General features: G+C 39.1%; 1 protein-coding gene across 4 annotated transcripts in view; it reads right to left on the bottom strand.

Annotated features, from left to right (window-relative positions):
* Nucleotides 1-17,913, bottom strand: part of Atp6v1h (ATPase H+ transporting V1 subunit H) — a 66,237-nt gene that overhangs the window by 12,534 nt on the left and 35,790 nt on the right. For all 4 annotated transcript variants that reach the window (XM_075967076.1, XM_075967075.1, XM_075967077.1 and 1 more), the window contains 2 exons: nt 11,303-11,404; nt 7,986-8,099 (listed from right to left, as the gene is read on the bottom strand). In XM_075967076.1, the coding sequence (XP_075823191.1) occupies nt 7,986-8,099; nt 11,303-11,404 (216 nt within the window). The remainder of the gene's footprint in view (nt 1-7,985; nt 8,100-11,302; nt 11,405-17,913) is intronic.

Below are 17,913 nucleotides of genomic sequence, written 5' to 3'. Positions count from 1 at the left end.
ATGTCATAACCAGACTCTAGTAGAGGAAATAGCAAAGAATTCACATTGGGAGCCTTCAACACAGCGGCTGCTCTCTAGTCTTGCTTCGATGTAGAGCACACCTAAGACCTTAGGCTATGGGAACAGTTTAGGTGGCACACACGAAGTCCTGGTTTCAATACCCAGGGCTCTATGATTTAGGCTAAAGGTGCACACCGGTAATCCCAACATCTGCTGTTGGAGACAGGAGGATCAGGAGTTCAAAGCCATCCTTGCTATATACTAAGCTCAAGGCCAGCCTGGAATACATAAGAATCTGTCTTAAAACACAAGGAAAAAAGAGCAAAGGAAACCAAGTAAAAAACATGCCAACAAAATGCAATGTATGATTCTGGACTACATAAAAAAAATACTTTCCAGCACATAGCATACCAGGGAATTTTAATGTAATCTACATGTTACATCACCACGTCACAGCATGAAAGAGACTGAGTATTCCAACCTTAAGTGTTTAGGGCTGGCAGATCATCCTGAGGTGTGATCACATTTGAGGTGTGCTACTCTCAAATGCTTCTGGAAGAAAAAGGACACAAATATATTCAAATAGCTACTGCTGGGGGCTCCAGATGAAAGGACTATTCCCACTGAAATTATTTCCAGTTAAGAAGCTTTTCTCCGTTATACTTTCCTTGCCATTGTAATTAAGAGCATGGAGCTCCCCCATGCTGCTGAGAGCAGGCATGCCGCAGGACCGACCCTGGGTCTTCCAAGAGCTCACTGAACCAACTGCAGGAGCTCAAGATCTGACACCCCAAGCTCATCACATGGAAAAGGGAAATCCCTCACTTATTAAAAATACAGTGACATTCAGATGACTATAATTACATTTAATCTTTCTGATGTCATATGTGGCCCTTAGTTGGGAGTCAGCTGCTCCCATTCTCCGAGTTTTGCTGTGGTGACACTCCTGTGACTTACGTACCACAGACTCAGAGAGGGCCTCCGCCTGACAGTTTACTTATACTCTGCCTCACCCCTCCCATTCATGCCCTAACCCACAGGACTTGACCCAAGCACTGCCTCCTTCAGCTTGATTCTAATGCTGCTATGATACCTGGACATCTGTCACAGCATCATGGCACTGCCTTGTGTTTCTTTTATGTTCTACTGCATATTTCTCTGCATTTGCTGCATCACCTAACAAACATCTCTGCCCATATCTAAAATAAAGAACCAATCAGAGGTCAAAGTAAATTCTCCCTCAGTTCTTTAACTGAGAAAGGAAAACTGAATACAAATGGATAGAATGGTATGCAAACTAAACACTAAAATGTTGTTTCATAAGACATTTACAGGATATTTAGCAAAGGGAGGGCTGTCATTGAATAGCTGGCATTTATGACATGTGTCTTCTCTTTGTTTACGCCTATACAGAAAGTGAGTAAGACACATGGGATTTCCAATGGCCCAAGCAGGAAATGCCGGCAGCTATCATTCCCGCCCAAGTATGGAACCCAGGACTCCGCTTATGCTCCACAAGTGCTCTGCTCCTGACCACATCCCAAGCTCTGGTACAGTCTGTACAATCTGGGTAAGCTGGATCTTCTTTCATGAAAATCTCTGGCCCTCATGGTAGCACTTGCATCATTTTACTAAATTCGTCTTTTCAAATATTAAGGGCAGATATTAAACTATTTCAAATAAGTAAATGTGGAGATTTTTAGATATGAAAACAGATACCATATCACTGCATAATTTCTTTAAAATATAATTTAAAAAAAATTATATTAAATATTTATAACAAAAAGTACCTTCCTTATGATGGCTCATTTGTATCTATATTTTGGCCAACCCAGATTTAAATGGTTGCAAAAAAAATTCTGTTGTTTTATGTTATCTTTTAACCCCTCAAGATGTAATAATATCTGTGTAACATATAATAAGAAAACAATTCTAAATGTAGGTTTGCTATTTAGCTAATTTTAGCATATTCTTCAACTGGACATTGCATGCATATACACATACAACATTCATGAATGAACTATGCCAAGTGATCACACAGATATACTACTATACCCATAAAGGAACAAACAGTACTGAAAAGCAAAACAAGTTGTTTCTCTCGCCGTCTTCATACTAGATGAGCCTTTTCTTTTGCCTAAATTTTACTGCTTCTTCCAAACACAGATCCAAAATCTACTAAGAAGTTGATCTTAATCAAAACATGAGCCAGACCTTACATTCCTTAGTTGCAAGGACCAATAAGTAAAATGCATATTCAAATTTGTGTTTAATTATAAACTTAGGTCCTTATGTGTATGTGACAAGCACTACCAATTAAACCACCTCTCTAGTCCTATATTTACTTTAAATATAGGCATGCATTTTGTTTATTTTGTTTTTTGTTTTTCAAGATCAGGTTTCTCTGTAGCTTTGGAGCCTGTCCTGGAACTAGCTCTTGCAGACCAGGCTAGCCTTGAACTCACAGAGATCCACCTGCCTCTGCCTCCTGAGTGCTGGGAGTAAAGGTCTGTACTGCCACTGCCTGGCTAGTTATGCATTTTTAAAACCACAAAATACATGATACTCAAGACATTTCAAAGGTTCCACCACTGAAAATCTCATAAAGATCACATAAAAAATTCTAGGGACCCCAAAAGAGACCATAATAGGGTTTTTTGTTTGTTTGTTTTTGTTTTTTTTTTTTATTTTTTGGTTTTTCAAGACAGGGATTCTCTGTAGTTTTGGAGCCTGTCCAGGAACTAGCCCTTGTAGACCAGGCTGGCCTCGAACTTAGAAATTCGCCTGCCTCTGCCTTACGAGTGCTGGGATTAAAGGCAAGTACCATTACCGCCTGGCTGAGACCATAGTTTTTAAATTAATTCCAAAATATAAGTGTTTCAGTAAACCATATGGATGTGTTGGAAAAAAGAAGTTTCCAGAAGTGGGAAGGAGGTAAGAAGGGAGAATGCAAAGATGAATATGATCAAAATATATTATATACATATATCAAATTGTCAAAGAATAAAAATTTATTTCTAAAAATATGCTATGGAATCCTTTGGCAATGTGATTATTAATGTTTATACATCCAAGGGCTTTTCCCCTTTCAGTTCATATGCATTTTAACCATCATCTTTATAGCTATCCACTCACATAATAACTAAAATATGCTAGGCCAACATAACCATAGGAGAACAAAGCACTTGGCTTGGTAAATTTGCTGTATTAATTTTCATAAATATATATAAGAGATCTACAGAGGGAAACACTCAGAATTTATTCTGCTTGAGAAAATGCTAGAAGATAATCTAGAAATACAAACAAAATTCTACAGGAAATCCTCTACCTACAAAATTCAGTGTTTCTTTTCTGAAGTCCTGAGCTGTCCATATGCACACACTGTTGCTTCTGAATTAGAGGATTACATTTAAAATCGTTCTGTAGGAGAAAAATGATGACATTTTATGATGTTAAACTGGAAGTATGAACAACAGTACATACTAACGTTCTCTAGAATCAATGTAGATTCTTTACCTATTTTTCTGATCTACGAGACTCACCACTACTGACAAAAACCAAGTGTGCATCAAGAATGTGACTGTGGAGAAGGTTCTGAGGGGCTGGTGTCAGGAAAGGACCGCCTGCACCAAACCTCCTGTGCTGAGGGGCTCCCATGTGTATCTTCTTCCCTTAGCCAAGGGCATTTTCCTCCCTACTCCCCATGTACACTTGATCATTCCATCCCACAGAGATGCCAAATGGAAGGGAAAAATTAACTTTTCTAAGACTTTCAAAGAGGTCATTTCAAAATCAATCAAAACATTAAAAAAAATGAGTTTTTCACATGATGCTTAATTCTATATTCCATGTTATATACAATCAAATCTGAAACTACATTAATAAGAAACTTAAAATATTTAACTTCTTAAAATGGACTCTAAATCAAGATTCATAGCTGTTTTATCCCATGATTTTATAAATATCTAATTTACACTTTAAAAGCACGTTTGAAATGATACTTTAAAAATTTTAATTTATTACAGAAGCAAATTTTTTACTTGGTGTAAATGGAAACAAATTTCCAGAGAACTTCACAATATGCCATTAATAAACATATGTAAAACACCAGAGCCTATTTTAGTTTAAAAAAGAAAACAAAAAAGGAAGAAAGACAGGCAGGCAGACACAAACAAAACACTCCCACAAAAATAAATAAATGAATGAATGAATGAATGAAAGAAAGAAAGAAAAGAAAAGAAAAGAAAAGAAAAGAAAAGAAAAGAAAAGAAAAGAAAAGAAAAGAAAAGAAAAGAAAAGAAAAGAAAGAACCTACCAGGCAAGACAGCTCAAACCTACAACCCCAGCACTTGGGAGTGGAACCAGATAGCACTAAGTTCATGGCCAGTCAGGACCCTGTCTGAGGTAACAGAGTGAAATCCTGTCTCCAAAAGCAAAACAAAGAAACCTCCCCCAACCGCACCCCCATCTTAGGTACATAGAAAGGCAGTCTGTACCAGTAATTATAACCACGCTGCCTATGGACACTAAACCAAGACATGCATCCAGACTGCTCTTCCACTGGAGAAAGTCTTTGCAGACGCTTACTTTACATAGGCCCTTCTAGTCTACATTAATTTGACAAAGAAATAAACTGCCATTACTTAAAGTAATTTTTATTCTTCAGTACAGACATCCATGAAAATGTAAAAGCTCAGCTGAGCAGTGGTGGCGCACGCCTTTGATTTCTGCACTTGGGAGGCAGAGGCAGGTGGATCTCTGCGAGTTCAAGGCCAGCCTGGTCTACAGAGTGAGTACCAGGACAGTCAGGACTGTTACACAGAAAAACCCTGTCTCGGAAACAAAAGCTGCATAAAAATGTAAAGGTCACAATTGAATTCTAATCTTCCTATAAAAAAAAATCTTTTTATAAAGAAAGTACTGAAAGTACAAGTCACCAGTATGAAAATACACAGGATATTCTAACCAGTTAGTGAATAAGACACAAACCAGTGTCTGTCTATACATAGAGTCACAAACATAAATCAGGCATGAACAACATACCATGCGCAAGGAGGAATGAAAACGGAGACTGCTCGTTCATCTCCCAGACCCAAATAATCACACAGAAACTATATTAATTGCAACACTGTTTGGCTGATAGCTCATGCATCTTCCTAGCTAGCTCCTACATCTCAAATTAACCCATTTCTATTAAACTATGTAATGCCATGAGGCTATGGCTTACCAGTAATGTTCTGGCCTCTTTCTCCTACAGCAGATACATGGTGTCTCGTTGACTCTACCTTCTCTCTCTATCTCTCTCTCGCGCGCGTGTGCGCACGCGAGTGTGTGTGTGTGTATGAATGTATATGTATATTTGTATTTCCCACTTGGCTTTACTCTGCTAAGTCACTGGCCCAAACAGCTTTATTCATTAACTATTAAAAGCAACACATATACAAAAGGACATCCTATATTGGGGGGAGGGAATTTTCAATGTATGGTGATTTAACTGACTCCTCATGAAAAATTTTTCTCTACTGGCAAAGGATAAAGTCAGCTTTCTGTTGTATATACTTTTTTCTCATGTCAAGAATAAACATTTAAACAAACAGCCCCCCTCCCTCAAAGAACAAGAAAAGAAAAACATTATGCCTGAGGACATTTAATAGGAGGACAATTAAAGTAATTTTTTAATTACTAAAACAAGAATTATACTATGGCATCTATAGTTTGGTTTTGTTTTTGCTTTTTTGGTTTTTTTTAAGGGGAGAAATTAAAACTTATTTTTACATAAACTTTAGAAAAACATCTATGAAATAAATATAAGTTACAATAGCCTCCAACTATATTAAATGTGAACATTCATCAAAATAACTGACATATAAACTAGCCACAAAATATTAAATTCCCAAATTACTGATTTATATTGAAAAACCTAACTCACAAAACAGTAACACAAAGATAGGAACCCGTGAAACGCAGTCACAGACACTCTACCCACTGAGTTGATCCGGAAAGCTCTATACTTTGCTCACGTTCTTGCACAACAGAAAGGAAAAAGAGAAACACTTCAGTCCACCACATACTGCTATCAGCAGTCTAATAACTAAACTAACCCAAACAACCTTCTTGTTTTCAGACTTACTCCAACAATGAGATCCATTGTGCAAAAAGGAGCCTATAAGATTTTTTTCTTTTTTGAAATACAAACCCAACCTTGCCATTCCACAATTAAAACAAAACACAAAAAAACTTTAAATGAGGCCAGGTGTGGTAAAACATGCCATTAACCCAAGCACTTGTGCAGCAGAGGCAGGGAGATCTCTCTAAAGTCAAAGCCAGCCTGATTTACAAAATGAGTATCAGGTCAGCCAGGGATACTTAACGAGACCTGCTGCAAAAACCAAACAGGCTGGAGAGAAGGCTCCCCAGGGGAAGAGTACTGGCTCCTCTTCCAGATGACCAAAGATGGGTTCGTAGGACCCACATGGCAGCTCACAACCCATGGTAGCTCCAGGTCAAGGGATCTGACACCCTCTGTGGGCATTGCACGCACATATATGCAGGAAAAACTCATATACGTTAAATAAAAATGAATAAATCTTTAAAGAAAAATCTTTTCCATGGTTTTCATTCTTGTATGCCTCAAACATGAGCATACAATACAAGATGCCCGGCAACTGTACCCAAAGGTGTCCTCTCACTGGTGCTCACTCTGTACTTTCAAGTTAAATCTTTAGCCTTAGTAAAAACTTCTAACCACCTCTTTTCTATTGTGGGAGCTGCCTGTGCCCTAAAGAGTTCTTCCAACACCAAGTCTCTCCCTGCAATACCTCAGTACCATCCAGGTCCTGAAACCTTTCCCCATGCATTACTTTAAACAAGCAATGCCCAGTACTGCTTCCTGTACTTCCTGTCTCGTTCCTTATACCTGAAACACTAATTAACTGCAATAATCAGGTTGCATACCTGGCTCCTTACCCACTATTAACTCAGCATAACTATCTGAGCTATGAATCTGGCCTATTCAAAGAAGCGTACCCAACTGCTCTATGTAAAACTGCACCCAATTCTAGTCTATCTTCAGCCCAGCACTTAACAGGGACAACACAAACACTCAAACACTGCTGTAGACATGCACAGATGTCAGTGTTTATGGGAAAGTTGCTTACTGGCAGGACTGTCAAATTTAATATACGAGGTCATAGCAGCACAACTAGATATTCTATTGTACAGTATGTGACTGACCTGTCCTAATGTACCATTCTTTCTGTTGGAAATACTGATCACATTTCTGTCAGTTATATGAGATTTATATTTATTACCTATTCTTTTAACAAAAATAGTCTCGACCTAGAATACTCTTCAGTATGATATAACTACATGATCTATTACAAAGGTCAAACAGCCAACAAACAGCTAAACTAGCTGTTCCAAAAGGGAACCATCACTTGTTCTAGCTAGTACACCATGGGCTCACCATTATGTTCAGTCTTTAGAGGAACTACAAATAGATCAATAATCTCAGTTTTAAAAATAAAAAGACAGGAAAAAAATATGACTCTGGCTACTTCAAAAACAAAACACTGTAATGAATGAACTGTGACTATGGAACTTGAGTCAGTCAATAAGCTTCCAGTGTCTTCCTGTGAACTGGTACAAGGAAGTCTAGCTAACCTTACACGGTGGATACCTTGCAGAGCTGAACAGGAATCTGCAGTCTAGTTGTGTCCACTCAACACCATGGATCCTACACTTGTTTTTGTCACAAAGACCATTTCAGTTACACCTGAATCAATTTTTGGCATCAGTAGTTTGAATCTTCCTTAATGCAGTTCATCTCTTTAAAATTATTGAGTCTTTGCTCTATATTAGCAACATGTGCAAAAAGTTTTATCTAAAATCACCAATAATTCACTGGCATAATTGCATAAGAGCTCATAGGATAAATGTGAGAGCTAGCAGAGCAATGCCCACATGAGACAGATGCCAAGACATACCAGTTGTGCACCATGAGCTTCTGCACAGCCAGCAGGGCATTGTAGCGGACCTGCTGGTCTTCGTGGTGCATGTGGTTCATCACCAGCTGCTTTCCACCAAGCTGCTCAATAACCCTGCAAAACAGAAAAGACCGTGACGATATCATTTCTTTCAAACTTATGCTGGTCACAAGTGGAAAGTCCAAATATCAAAGGCTCAAAGGATATCCAAAACCAAAGTAATAGCTAACTGCAGTAAGCTAGCATTAGATCTCACATCACTCTCAATGAGTTACAGACTGTGCTGGTTGAATGAGGACAGTCTGTACAGCTGATAAAACTATTTGGGAAAGATTAAGAAGTATGTCACTAGGGGCAATACTGAAGTTTCAAAAGATTTGTGCCATTCCCAGCGTGCTCTCCCTGCATCCAATTTGTGGTTTGGGGATGTGAGGTCTCCCCTGTTCCTGCGGTCATGCCTTCCCTATACCATCATGGCCTCTGATTTTCTGAAACAGTGAGTCCAATTAAATGCTTTCCTGTATAAGGTCATGGTGTTTTATCACAACAGACAAGCTGTCTATGCTGCAACTGGAGGCCTTAATGAGGTCTGTTGTCCGTGATGCCACCAGGAACCTATGCTGGGGTCCATCTTCCATGGTGTGGCCATGGAGACAGACATGGTCCATGTGCACACTGGAGGCCATGGTACTATGGTCTGTGCTGCCACCTGCTGTCATGGACAAGAAAGCGTCTGCTGCAGTGGTACTGAAGGCTTCTGCAACAACATCCTCCTCTATCCCCAAAACAGTCTAGAAGACAGCCCTGACAATTTGTGATACGGAAGCTGAAGTGAAGCTCTGCACAGCTGATGGCTCCTGGCAAGGGACGAGAAAAGACTCAGTTATTTATAAGGAGCTTGCCACGGGGAGTCTGGCCATGCTCCGATGAGTATATGAAAAAAAACAAATTGTACTTGGTATTTTTTTCTTAATTTTCTTTTTTGTTGGGGGGGGGGCGTACAAGAGTGAAAGTGTGAACCTCATAGGAAGGGGAAGAGAGTGTGTTTGAGGTGCATTGTGTTTGAAATTCTCAATCAATAAAAATATTATGTTAGAAAAAAATTCTGGAAAGGGAGTTGCTGCCATTTTGAACAACTACAGTGTGGAGACAAAACATATGCTTCAACTTTAAGGTGATTTTTGATAATGGATTGCTTTAAGAAAAATAAAATTAAAAGCCCCTTGCTGGCATTTAGGTTTTGAAGTTACACTAACCACTTATTTTTGTTGTGTTTGTTTGTTTCCTGAGATAGGGTTTCAGGCTGTCCTGGAACTCACTTTATAGACCAGGCTGGCCTCGAACTCACAGAGCTCTGCCTACCTCTGTGTTCCAAGTGCTGGAATTAAAGGTATGTGCCACCTCTGCCTGGCTTACACTACTCTTGAAAGGAGCCTGAAAGGATGCTCCAACTACTGAACGGACGACAATACTCCTGGGTCACTGAGTGGAGGACTAGTTGCATGCAGCAGTCACTGCTGTGTGAATGAAGGGCTCCTAGTACTGAAGCGTAAATATAACCAATCTACTATTTTAATTTCTTGATGTAATTTTGTAGGCTTTGAGCTAGAGACAGAAACCTGGGCTCTGCTAGGGGTACATGCTCTGCCACTAAACCCCACAGCCCAATGATGATCATTAAATTAGCGATTTAGGAGCAACAACTGCCTGCTATGCTTTCTATATAAATTCACATAACAGGCTACTGATTTAAAAGTGTATCTTTAACCACAAAAGCAGCTCTGAAAATAACAAACATACAACATATCGAGGATGCCAAGAAAAAGGGACCTCTAAATCAACATGATCAAAGCTTATATGAACTCACAAGACCAAGGAAGCATGCACAGGGCCTGCATGCGTCTGCACGAGGTCATTTGTGTACATATGATGGCTTCTGTTTAGTATTTTTATGAGATTTCTTAATGTGTCAATGAGTGAGTCTTGTTCCTGTGCCTTCTCTTGGGCTTTCTTCCTTCTGTTTGCTTGTGCTGTCCAATTCCAACACGTTAGTTTCTGCTTTATCTTATTTTATTTTATTATTATCCTTTAGAAAGATTCCTAATGAGAGAAAAGGAGTGGATCCAGATGGGAGAAAAAGTGAGGAAGAACTGGAAGAAATGCAGGCACAGGAAACTGTTATCAGGTATATTTTGTGAAAAAATAATCAATTTTCAATAAAATGGAAAAAGCTTAAGGAAAATATCAACTATAAAACAAGAGTAAATAGCACACTCCATGTTGGTGCCTGAAACAGTGAAGGCTGTTTGAAGGGTTGGGACATTAGACTGATTCCCTCCCTCTCTCCTTCCTTTTATTTCTGAATTGGGACTCTCAAAATTTCAATGTCTTTTCTGGGATTCTTTTCACTGAGCCAGCAGAAAATGCCCACTGCTTGTCTTTTATGAGTATCAAATCCATGAGAAAGCATTATCTTTGGTAACGACTCCTGTCATTTTATGAGATGCCTTATCTTAGCAGTTGTGATTACCTTAATAAATTAAGGCTATCATCCAAATGTCATAATCAAATGTGAGATAGCAAAGCAATTTTCTAAGATTGCAGTGAAATGGATAGAATATGAAACATTATTCAACATTTTAAAAGATTATTTGCTAGGAAAACAATGAAGACAAGAGAGAAAAGATACAGAAGCTCCATCTGACATAAGGAACTGATTGCTCTGTGTTGCTGAATGCAAATAGAAAGCTAGAGAACTTTCTGCTGACATTCTATACCGGGGGCATTCCATGCTTCTGCTTCTGTTCTGGAAACATACTAGTCTACTGTGTGCCTAACAAGGTACTGAAAGCTTTCAGACTACTCTGTCAAATAAACATATCCATTGTTGTCAATGTGTCTAAGTACATTTAATTGTATAACCACATCTCAACATTTTGAAATTCAAATTATATTATTATACATCTATAACTTTTCCTTACAGACCCTGTATTTTACTTTTAAGTTTTATAACTAGTCAGTAACAACCTCTAATTCATTTCTATGATTATGAGTAGTAGGGAAAAACAATGTTCATAAAATGGCTATAGAATTAACATTTGCAAACAAAGGAAACTTTTAATGAGAAATTTCTAATACTCTCTACTGACAATCACATAGAAGTATTACTGCAAGTGTATTTATATTTTTATAGAGCTCAGTTTTAACTGAGTTTGTTTACTTCATTAGTTTCTCTACCAATCTACTCTAACTTAGAAAAGAACTTTGAATTGCTTCAACAAATCAAAAGAAAACATAGGTTTGTCTTTCTTTTTTACCGTTTGCCCCGAGGATAATGCCGAACATATTCTCCAACATCATGAGCAGCAACAGCTAAGACTTGTGGATCATCTGATACCTCCAAAAGTTTTGTCAAGATTCTGAAATAAAATGTAATCCAGAAATATCAGGCTGTGTATTTTTCTACAGAGTACAATATAACACAGGTATAATACTGATATCTCACTCAAGGCAGATTCTAGGATTTCACCATAATGTCTGTATCAGCGCTTTTCAAACCTTTGTATGTATACGCAGGCTACCCACAGCTTATAAGCAAAACCATTTACACACAAGTCACCAAACATAACATGAGACTAGACAGGTCACAGGCCTAGGGGAAGAAAACCTACTACTAGTTTTAACTCTGCTAAGGGAGCATGGCAATAAAATCATTCCTAATAACATGCTGCTATACTCATAAATCAATGCCTTGCTCAACTCACATCAGAGAAGTTTCTTGTAGCGGTAGACAGAAATTAATACAGAGACCCACAACTGGACAGTGTGCAGAGATTGAGAGATTTTGGAGAATTCAGTCCTAAGTGGGATCTCTTTAACAAACCCCTCCCCTCAAGACTCAGGAATCTATGAGGAAGAAGAGACGGAAAGATGGGAAGAAACAGGTCATATAACTACAAGGAAAACTGTGTCCTCCAGACACAGCAGGACTGAAAGACTACAGTAACTTAAGACCTGCACAGGTACGAGCCAGATAAGGTACCAGCAATGAGAGGTGAGTGCAGACAAGGAGTTCCACCCCTAGCCAAGAAGCTATCTGTAACTGTTACCTCCTGGCAAAGGGAAAATCAGTTTTTCCCCCCAACATGTTCTAGGTCAAGATCTTTATCACAGTAATAGAACCTAAGACACACACACACACACACACACACACAGAGAGAGAGAGAGAGAGAGAGAGAGAGAGAGAGAGAGAGAGAGAGAGAGAGACAGACAGAGAAATTTTTAAAGTCTTCTCATTTTTTTAAAGATGCTCAGGTGTCATTTAAAGGAGGGCTCAAGAAATGACTAGAAGGGACAGATGATCCTCCCTCCCCAGGGAAGAGCACACCAATTGGTTGTTCAATGCCAAACAGTCAGCTCTAAAAACAAACATGCAAGTAACATGATAAAGACTGAACAGGTTATACTTGGGAATATATATCTATATACTTATATGCATGCATAACAATTAGTTTAAAGGAGGCCATGAATTTGAAGGAGTATATGGGAGGATTTGGAGGAGGGAGTAGAGATATGTACTCATATCACAATCCCAAAAAATAAAATAACTTTTTTTTAAAAAGAGACGAATCAGTGGTTAAGAGGATTTACTGTTTTTGCAGAGGGCTGGGGTTTGGTTCCCAGCACCCACCCACACAATGGCTCACAAATAACTCTAGTTTCATCTGACACCTAACCTCCACAGGTTCCTGCATGCACATGGTTACACAAGCATACAATCAGGCACATAAACATACAAATAAAATGAATAAATATTTTTTTTGTTTTGTTTTGTTTTTTATTGAAAAAAGAAATTCTGCCTCCTCCCAGCCTCCCATTTCCCTCCCCCTCCTCCCCCTCCCCCCACTCCTCTCCCCCTCCCTCTCCAGTCTGAAGAGCAGTCAGGGTTCCCTGCCCTGTGGAAAGTCCAAAGTCCTCCCCACTCCATCCTGGTCTAGGAAGGTGAACATCCAAATTGGCTAGGCTCCCACAAAGCCAGAACATGAAGTAGGATCAAAACCCAGTGCCATTGTCCTTGGCTTCTCAGCAGCCCTCATTATCCGTCATGTTCAGAGAGTCCGGTTTTATCCCATGCTTTTTCAGTCACAGTCCAGCTGGCCTTGGTGAGCTCCCAATAGATCAGCCCCACTGTCTCCATGGGTGGGTGCACCCCTTGTGGTCCTGACTTCTTTGCTCATGTTCTCCCTCCTTCTGCTCCTCACCAGGAACAGGTGAACAATCTAAATAGACCTGTTAGTCACGAAGAATTAGAAGCTGTTATCAAAAACCTCCCTACCAAAAAAAGCCCAGGACTAGATGGTTTCAATGCGGAATTTTACCAAAACTTCCAAGAAGACATAATACCTATACTCCTTAATGTATTTCACAATATAGAAACAGAAGAGTCATTGCCAAATTCCTTTTATGAAGCTACAGTCACTCTGATACCAAAACCACACAAAGACAGGCCAATCTCACTCATGAACATCGACACAAAAATCCTCAACAAAAACTGGCAAACCGTATCCAAGAACACATTAGAAAAATTATCCATTATGATCAAGTAGGCTTCATCCCAGAGATGTAGGGCTAGTTCATCATACGAAAATCTATCAATGTAATCCATCATATAAATAAACTGAAAGAAAAAAACCATATGATCATTTCATTAGATGCTGAAAAAGCTTTTGACAAAATTCAACATCCCTTTATGATAAAAGTCTTGGAGAGATTAGGGATACAAGGGTCATACCTAAATATAATAAAAGCTATTTACAGCAAACCAACAGCTAACATCAAACTAAACGGAGAGAAACTCAAAGCCATCCCACTAAAATCAGGAACACGACAAGGCTGTCCACTCTCTCCATACCTCTTCAATATAGTGCTTGAAGTTTTAGCAATAGCAATAAGACAACATAAGGGGATCAAGGGGATTCGAATTGGAAAGGAAGAGGTTAAACTTTCATTATTTGCAGATGATATGATGGTGTACATAAGCGACCCCAAAAACTCCACCAAAGAACTCCTATAGCTGATAAACACCTTTAGTAATGTGGCAGGATACAAGATCAAATGCAAAAAATCAGTCGCCCTCCTATACACAAAGGATATGGAAGCAGAGAGGGAAATCAGAGAAACTTCACCTTTCACGATAGCCACAAACAGCATAAAATATCTTGGGGTAACTCTAACCAAGGAAGTGAAAGATCTATTTGACAAGAACTTTAAGGCATTGAAGAAAGAAATTGAGGAGGATACCAGAAAATGGAAGGACCTCCCTTGCTCTTGGATTGGGAGGATCAACATAGTAAAAATGGCAATTCTACCCAAAGCAATTTATAGATTCAATGCAATCCCCATCAATGAATAAATATTTTAAAAAATAAAATATTTAATAGTAAACAAAACCATTTAGTTTTTTGATCACATATAAACCACTTGTTCATAAAATATAAGCCTTCTAAAAATGTTTACTAGGAAATTGTTATTACGCTATCTTTGTTTATGTTATATACACTAAAATAAATGCTTACTTGTAATAAAACTCTTAAGTTTGCTAAAATTTTGTATGACTCTACACTAGGTGTGGTGCCAACCCTATAATCCTAGCACTTGGACGGAGAAGCCAAGATTAGGAATCCAAGAACTGTACGCCAGCCTTTTTAAAAACAAATAGCCCAAACATGTCCAAACCTATAAACACTGTTTCATTTCTAGATGGCATTTGTCTGACATTTCCTAATATTGAAACTGCAAGTCTCCCCACAGCTCTTCTTCTGCTACCATCTCAACCTGTCAACTCCCTGAAATCTCTAAATGACAGGAAGCAAAAATGAGGACACTGTCAACCAGAGGATCATTAAGTAGTAATTCACACCTTCTATCTTCTGGATTAACTGAAATTGAGATTCCAAAATCACCAAGAAAAAAAAAGAATGAGGATCTATTACAAATGCTCATTTTCTTACTGATATAAATACATTCTTCACAACCCATTTATGATTAAATGAGACTCAGAAGTAATTGCTTCATAACACATGTTTAAAATTACAAATTATTATCTGCTGTCTGCCTCCATATATTACATAAAACAGACCTTGACAAAAACTCCTTCAATGTAAACACATGAAAATCTAGAAAATGACAAAATATACACTCAGTTTTCCAAATATTTATATTTTAAATACTCCAAATTGTCCATGTTCTTTTTTAAATTATTTTATTTTCATTTTATGTGTTTTGCCTCCATATATTCAGCACCTTGTTCATACAGTGCCTGTGGAGGCTAAAAGAGGACCTCAGAACCCCTGGAACTAGACAGTTGCTAGCTGCTAACTAAAAGGAAGACTCCATGATACTGTTTCCATGAAGTCCTCATCAACGATGGGGTGGGAATTCGCAGTAATGTAGCTGTTTCAGAGTCACCCACACTCCTGGAAGCCACCTCTAACCCATGTCCTGTAAGTCACCTGAAAAAACTCATCAGTTCACTAAGCTAGACTTCGGTAGACTGTACTGTGCCCTGTAACTGGAGCCCTATTTGAGGTGAATAGATGTTTGTTTGTGTCTCACCAGGAAAAGTCAGCACAACAACTCTGCACTCAACACAGAGTGTAATAAAAACTAAAGGTGAGGTTGGGAGGAGTCATATGTGTACTGTGAAAGCAGAGGAAATAAGCATTGTAACTACTCACCCTTCCCTGAGACAAAGGTTCACTGACCATAATGAACATACCACATTAATGTAAAATAGGAAATAAGCTGAATAAAGTGGCATATACCTGTATCCTAGCATTTGTGAGGCTAAAAGAGGCTCTCAAGTTCAAGGTACTCAGAACTATACACATAGAACGCGGGCGCGTGCGTGCGTGTGTGTGTATGTGTGTGTGTGTGTGTGTGTGTGTGTGTGTATCCTACAGAGAGAGAAGAGAGAAGAGGAAGGGAGAAGTGGAATGAAAGGGAAATTCTTGGGTACATCTTCATAATCTTCATAAATTGTTTTGTTAAGATACCAAAAGTAGAAGAAATCAAAGGGAGGGAGGGAGAAAGGGGGGAGGGAGGGAGGGAGGGAGGGAGGGAGGGAGGGAGGGAGGGAGGGAGGGAGGGAGGGGAGAAGAAAGCTACTTGAGATAATTAACCATCAGGTAATACAACAACAACAAAACCCAGTGCGGTTGGGGGGGGGGGTGTCAGTGGAATATCATTCATTACCTTAAGACAAAGTCAAAAGGCAGAAATCCAAACAATTATAAGTCTTAGGCTAGTGTAGAGTAGTACAGAGCTTGCCTAGTATGGATAAAGCCCTGGTTCAATCCTCAATCTTGGTTAAAAGGCACAGAAATGAGAATTATACAATCTGCACAGCCACTTTGAAAAGCAGTCTGGCAGTTCCCACAAAGAGTTAAGCCTATTTACCATATTACTCAGCATCCTAATACTAGGCTGGAATACAGATTGCATAAAAAGGAGAAAGTGGCGTGAACCCAGAACTCGTGCCTCTCTGCTTCTTTGCCTGTTTTGTCTATACGCACTCCAGGTGCCTGCAAAAGCCAGAAGAGGGCAAATAATCCTCCTGGAGTTACCGATGATGCTGCTATATAGGTGCTGGGAATCAAATCTGGGTCCTCGGGAAGAGCAGCACATGCTCTTAACCACTGAGCCATCTCCAAGCTCCCAGTCCCTCCCCTTCCCCCACTCCCTGACTGCCCCGGCAGTATGACTAGCTAGCTGCCTCAGGCAAAAGGAAGGACAGGCAGGAAGAGAACAGGCTGGAACATCCACTTGTACAGAGAGCATTACTGGTGGGATCACTGCTCATAGTCAAAGGGAGAAAGAATTCAACTGTCCATGAACTAGTGAGTTATAACAACACATGGGTTTATGTGTACACTGGAGTACTGTTGATCCATATGGAGAAATGAATAAAATACTCGTAAACACTGCAATATGGATGAGCTCTGGATACCTGGTAAGGGAGAGATCCCAGTGTCAAAGGACAAAAGAACGTGAATGAGGGACAGAGAATGTACAAAGGAGGTGGAGGAAGAAAAGAAAGGGCGAGGGTGACAACAATCACAATGCACTATATACGTACAAAGTTTGTTATAAATTAATTTAAAAAATTGCTTTGTTTTCAATAGAGGGTTCTCTGTGTAGCCCTAGGTGTCCTGGAACTTCTTTCACAGACTAGGCTGGTCTCGAACTCACCTGCCTCTAACTCCCAAGTGCTGGGATTAAAGGTGTGCGTCACTGCCACCCTACTAATAAAACATTTTTAAGACAAATAGATAATTACATTTATTTATAAAATTTTATAATGGGCAAATTCATAGAAACATAAAGGTTGCTGAAGGTCAAACAAATGAGTTGTATAAAGAGGTAACAGCTAAGGAGCATTGGGATTTATTTATTTATTTATTTATTTACTTTTGGGTTTTTCAAGGCAAGGTTTCTCTGTAGCTTTGGAGCCTGTCTCACAGAGATCTGCCTGCCTCTGCCTCCCAAGTGCTGGGATTAAAGGTAAGTGCACCACTGCCTGGCAGAATTTCATTTTTGAAGTGATGAAATGTTCCAAAATTAACAGTACTGTACAGTTGTACACAACTGTAAATACACCAAAAATCACTGAAGTATATGTTTAAAATAGATTAAGTATGTGGTACATAAATATCTCACTATAAAAGCAAGGTGTACACATTTAGTCATCTTATCATGACAAGGACAGAGCTGCAGAACCCAAAGGCAAATACTATTTTTGTTTTTTTAATTTTGTGTGCATACATGCACAGAGGCTAGAGAAGAACATGGGTGTCTTTATCACTCAGTCTCTCAGTGAAGGAGAAAGTTGCCAGTTTCTCTGGTTAGGTTAGCTGGGGGAAGTCCTGGG

The sequence above is a fragment of the Microtus pennsylvanicus genome, chromosome 3 (genome assembly GCF_037038515.1).
Source record: "Microtus pennsylvanicus isolate mMicPen1 chromosome 3, mMicPen1.hap1, whole genome shotgun sequence".
Lineage (NCBI taxonomy): Eukaryota > Metazoa > Chordata > Mammalia > Rodentia > Cricetidae > Microtus > Microtus pennsylvanicus.
The sequence above is the reverse complement of the archived record's forward strand: the minus strand, read 5'-3'. Positions and strand labels throughout refer to the sequence as shown.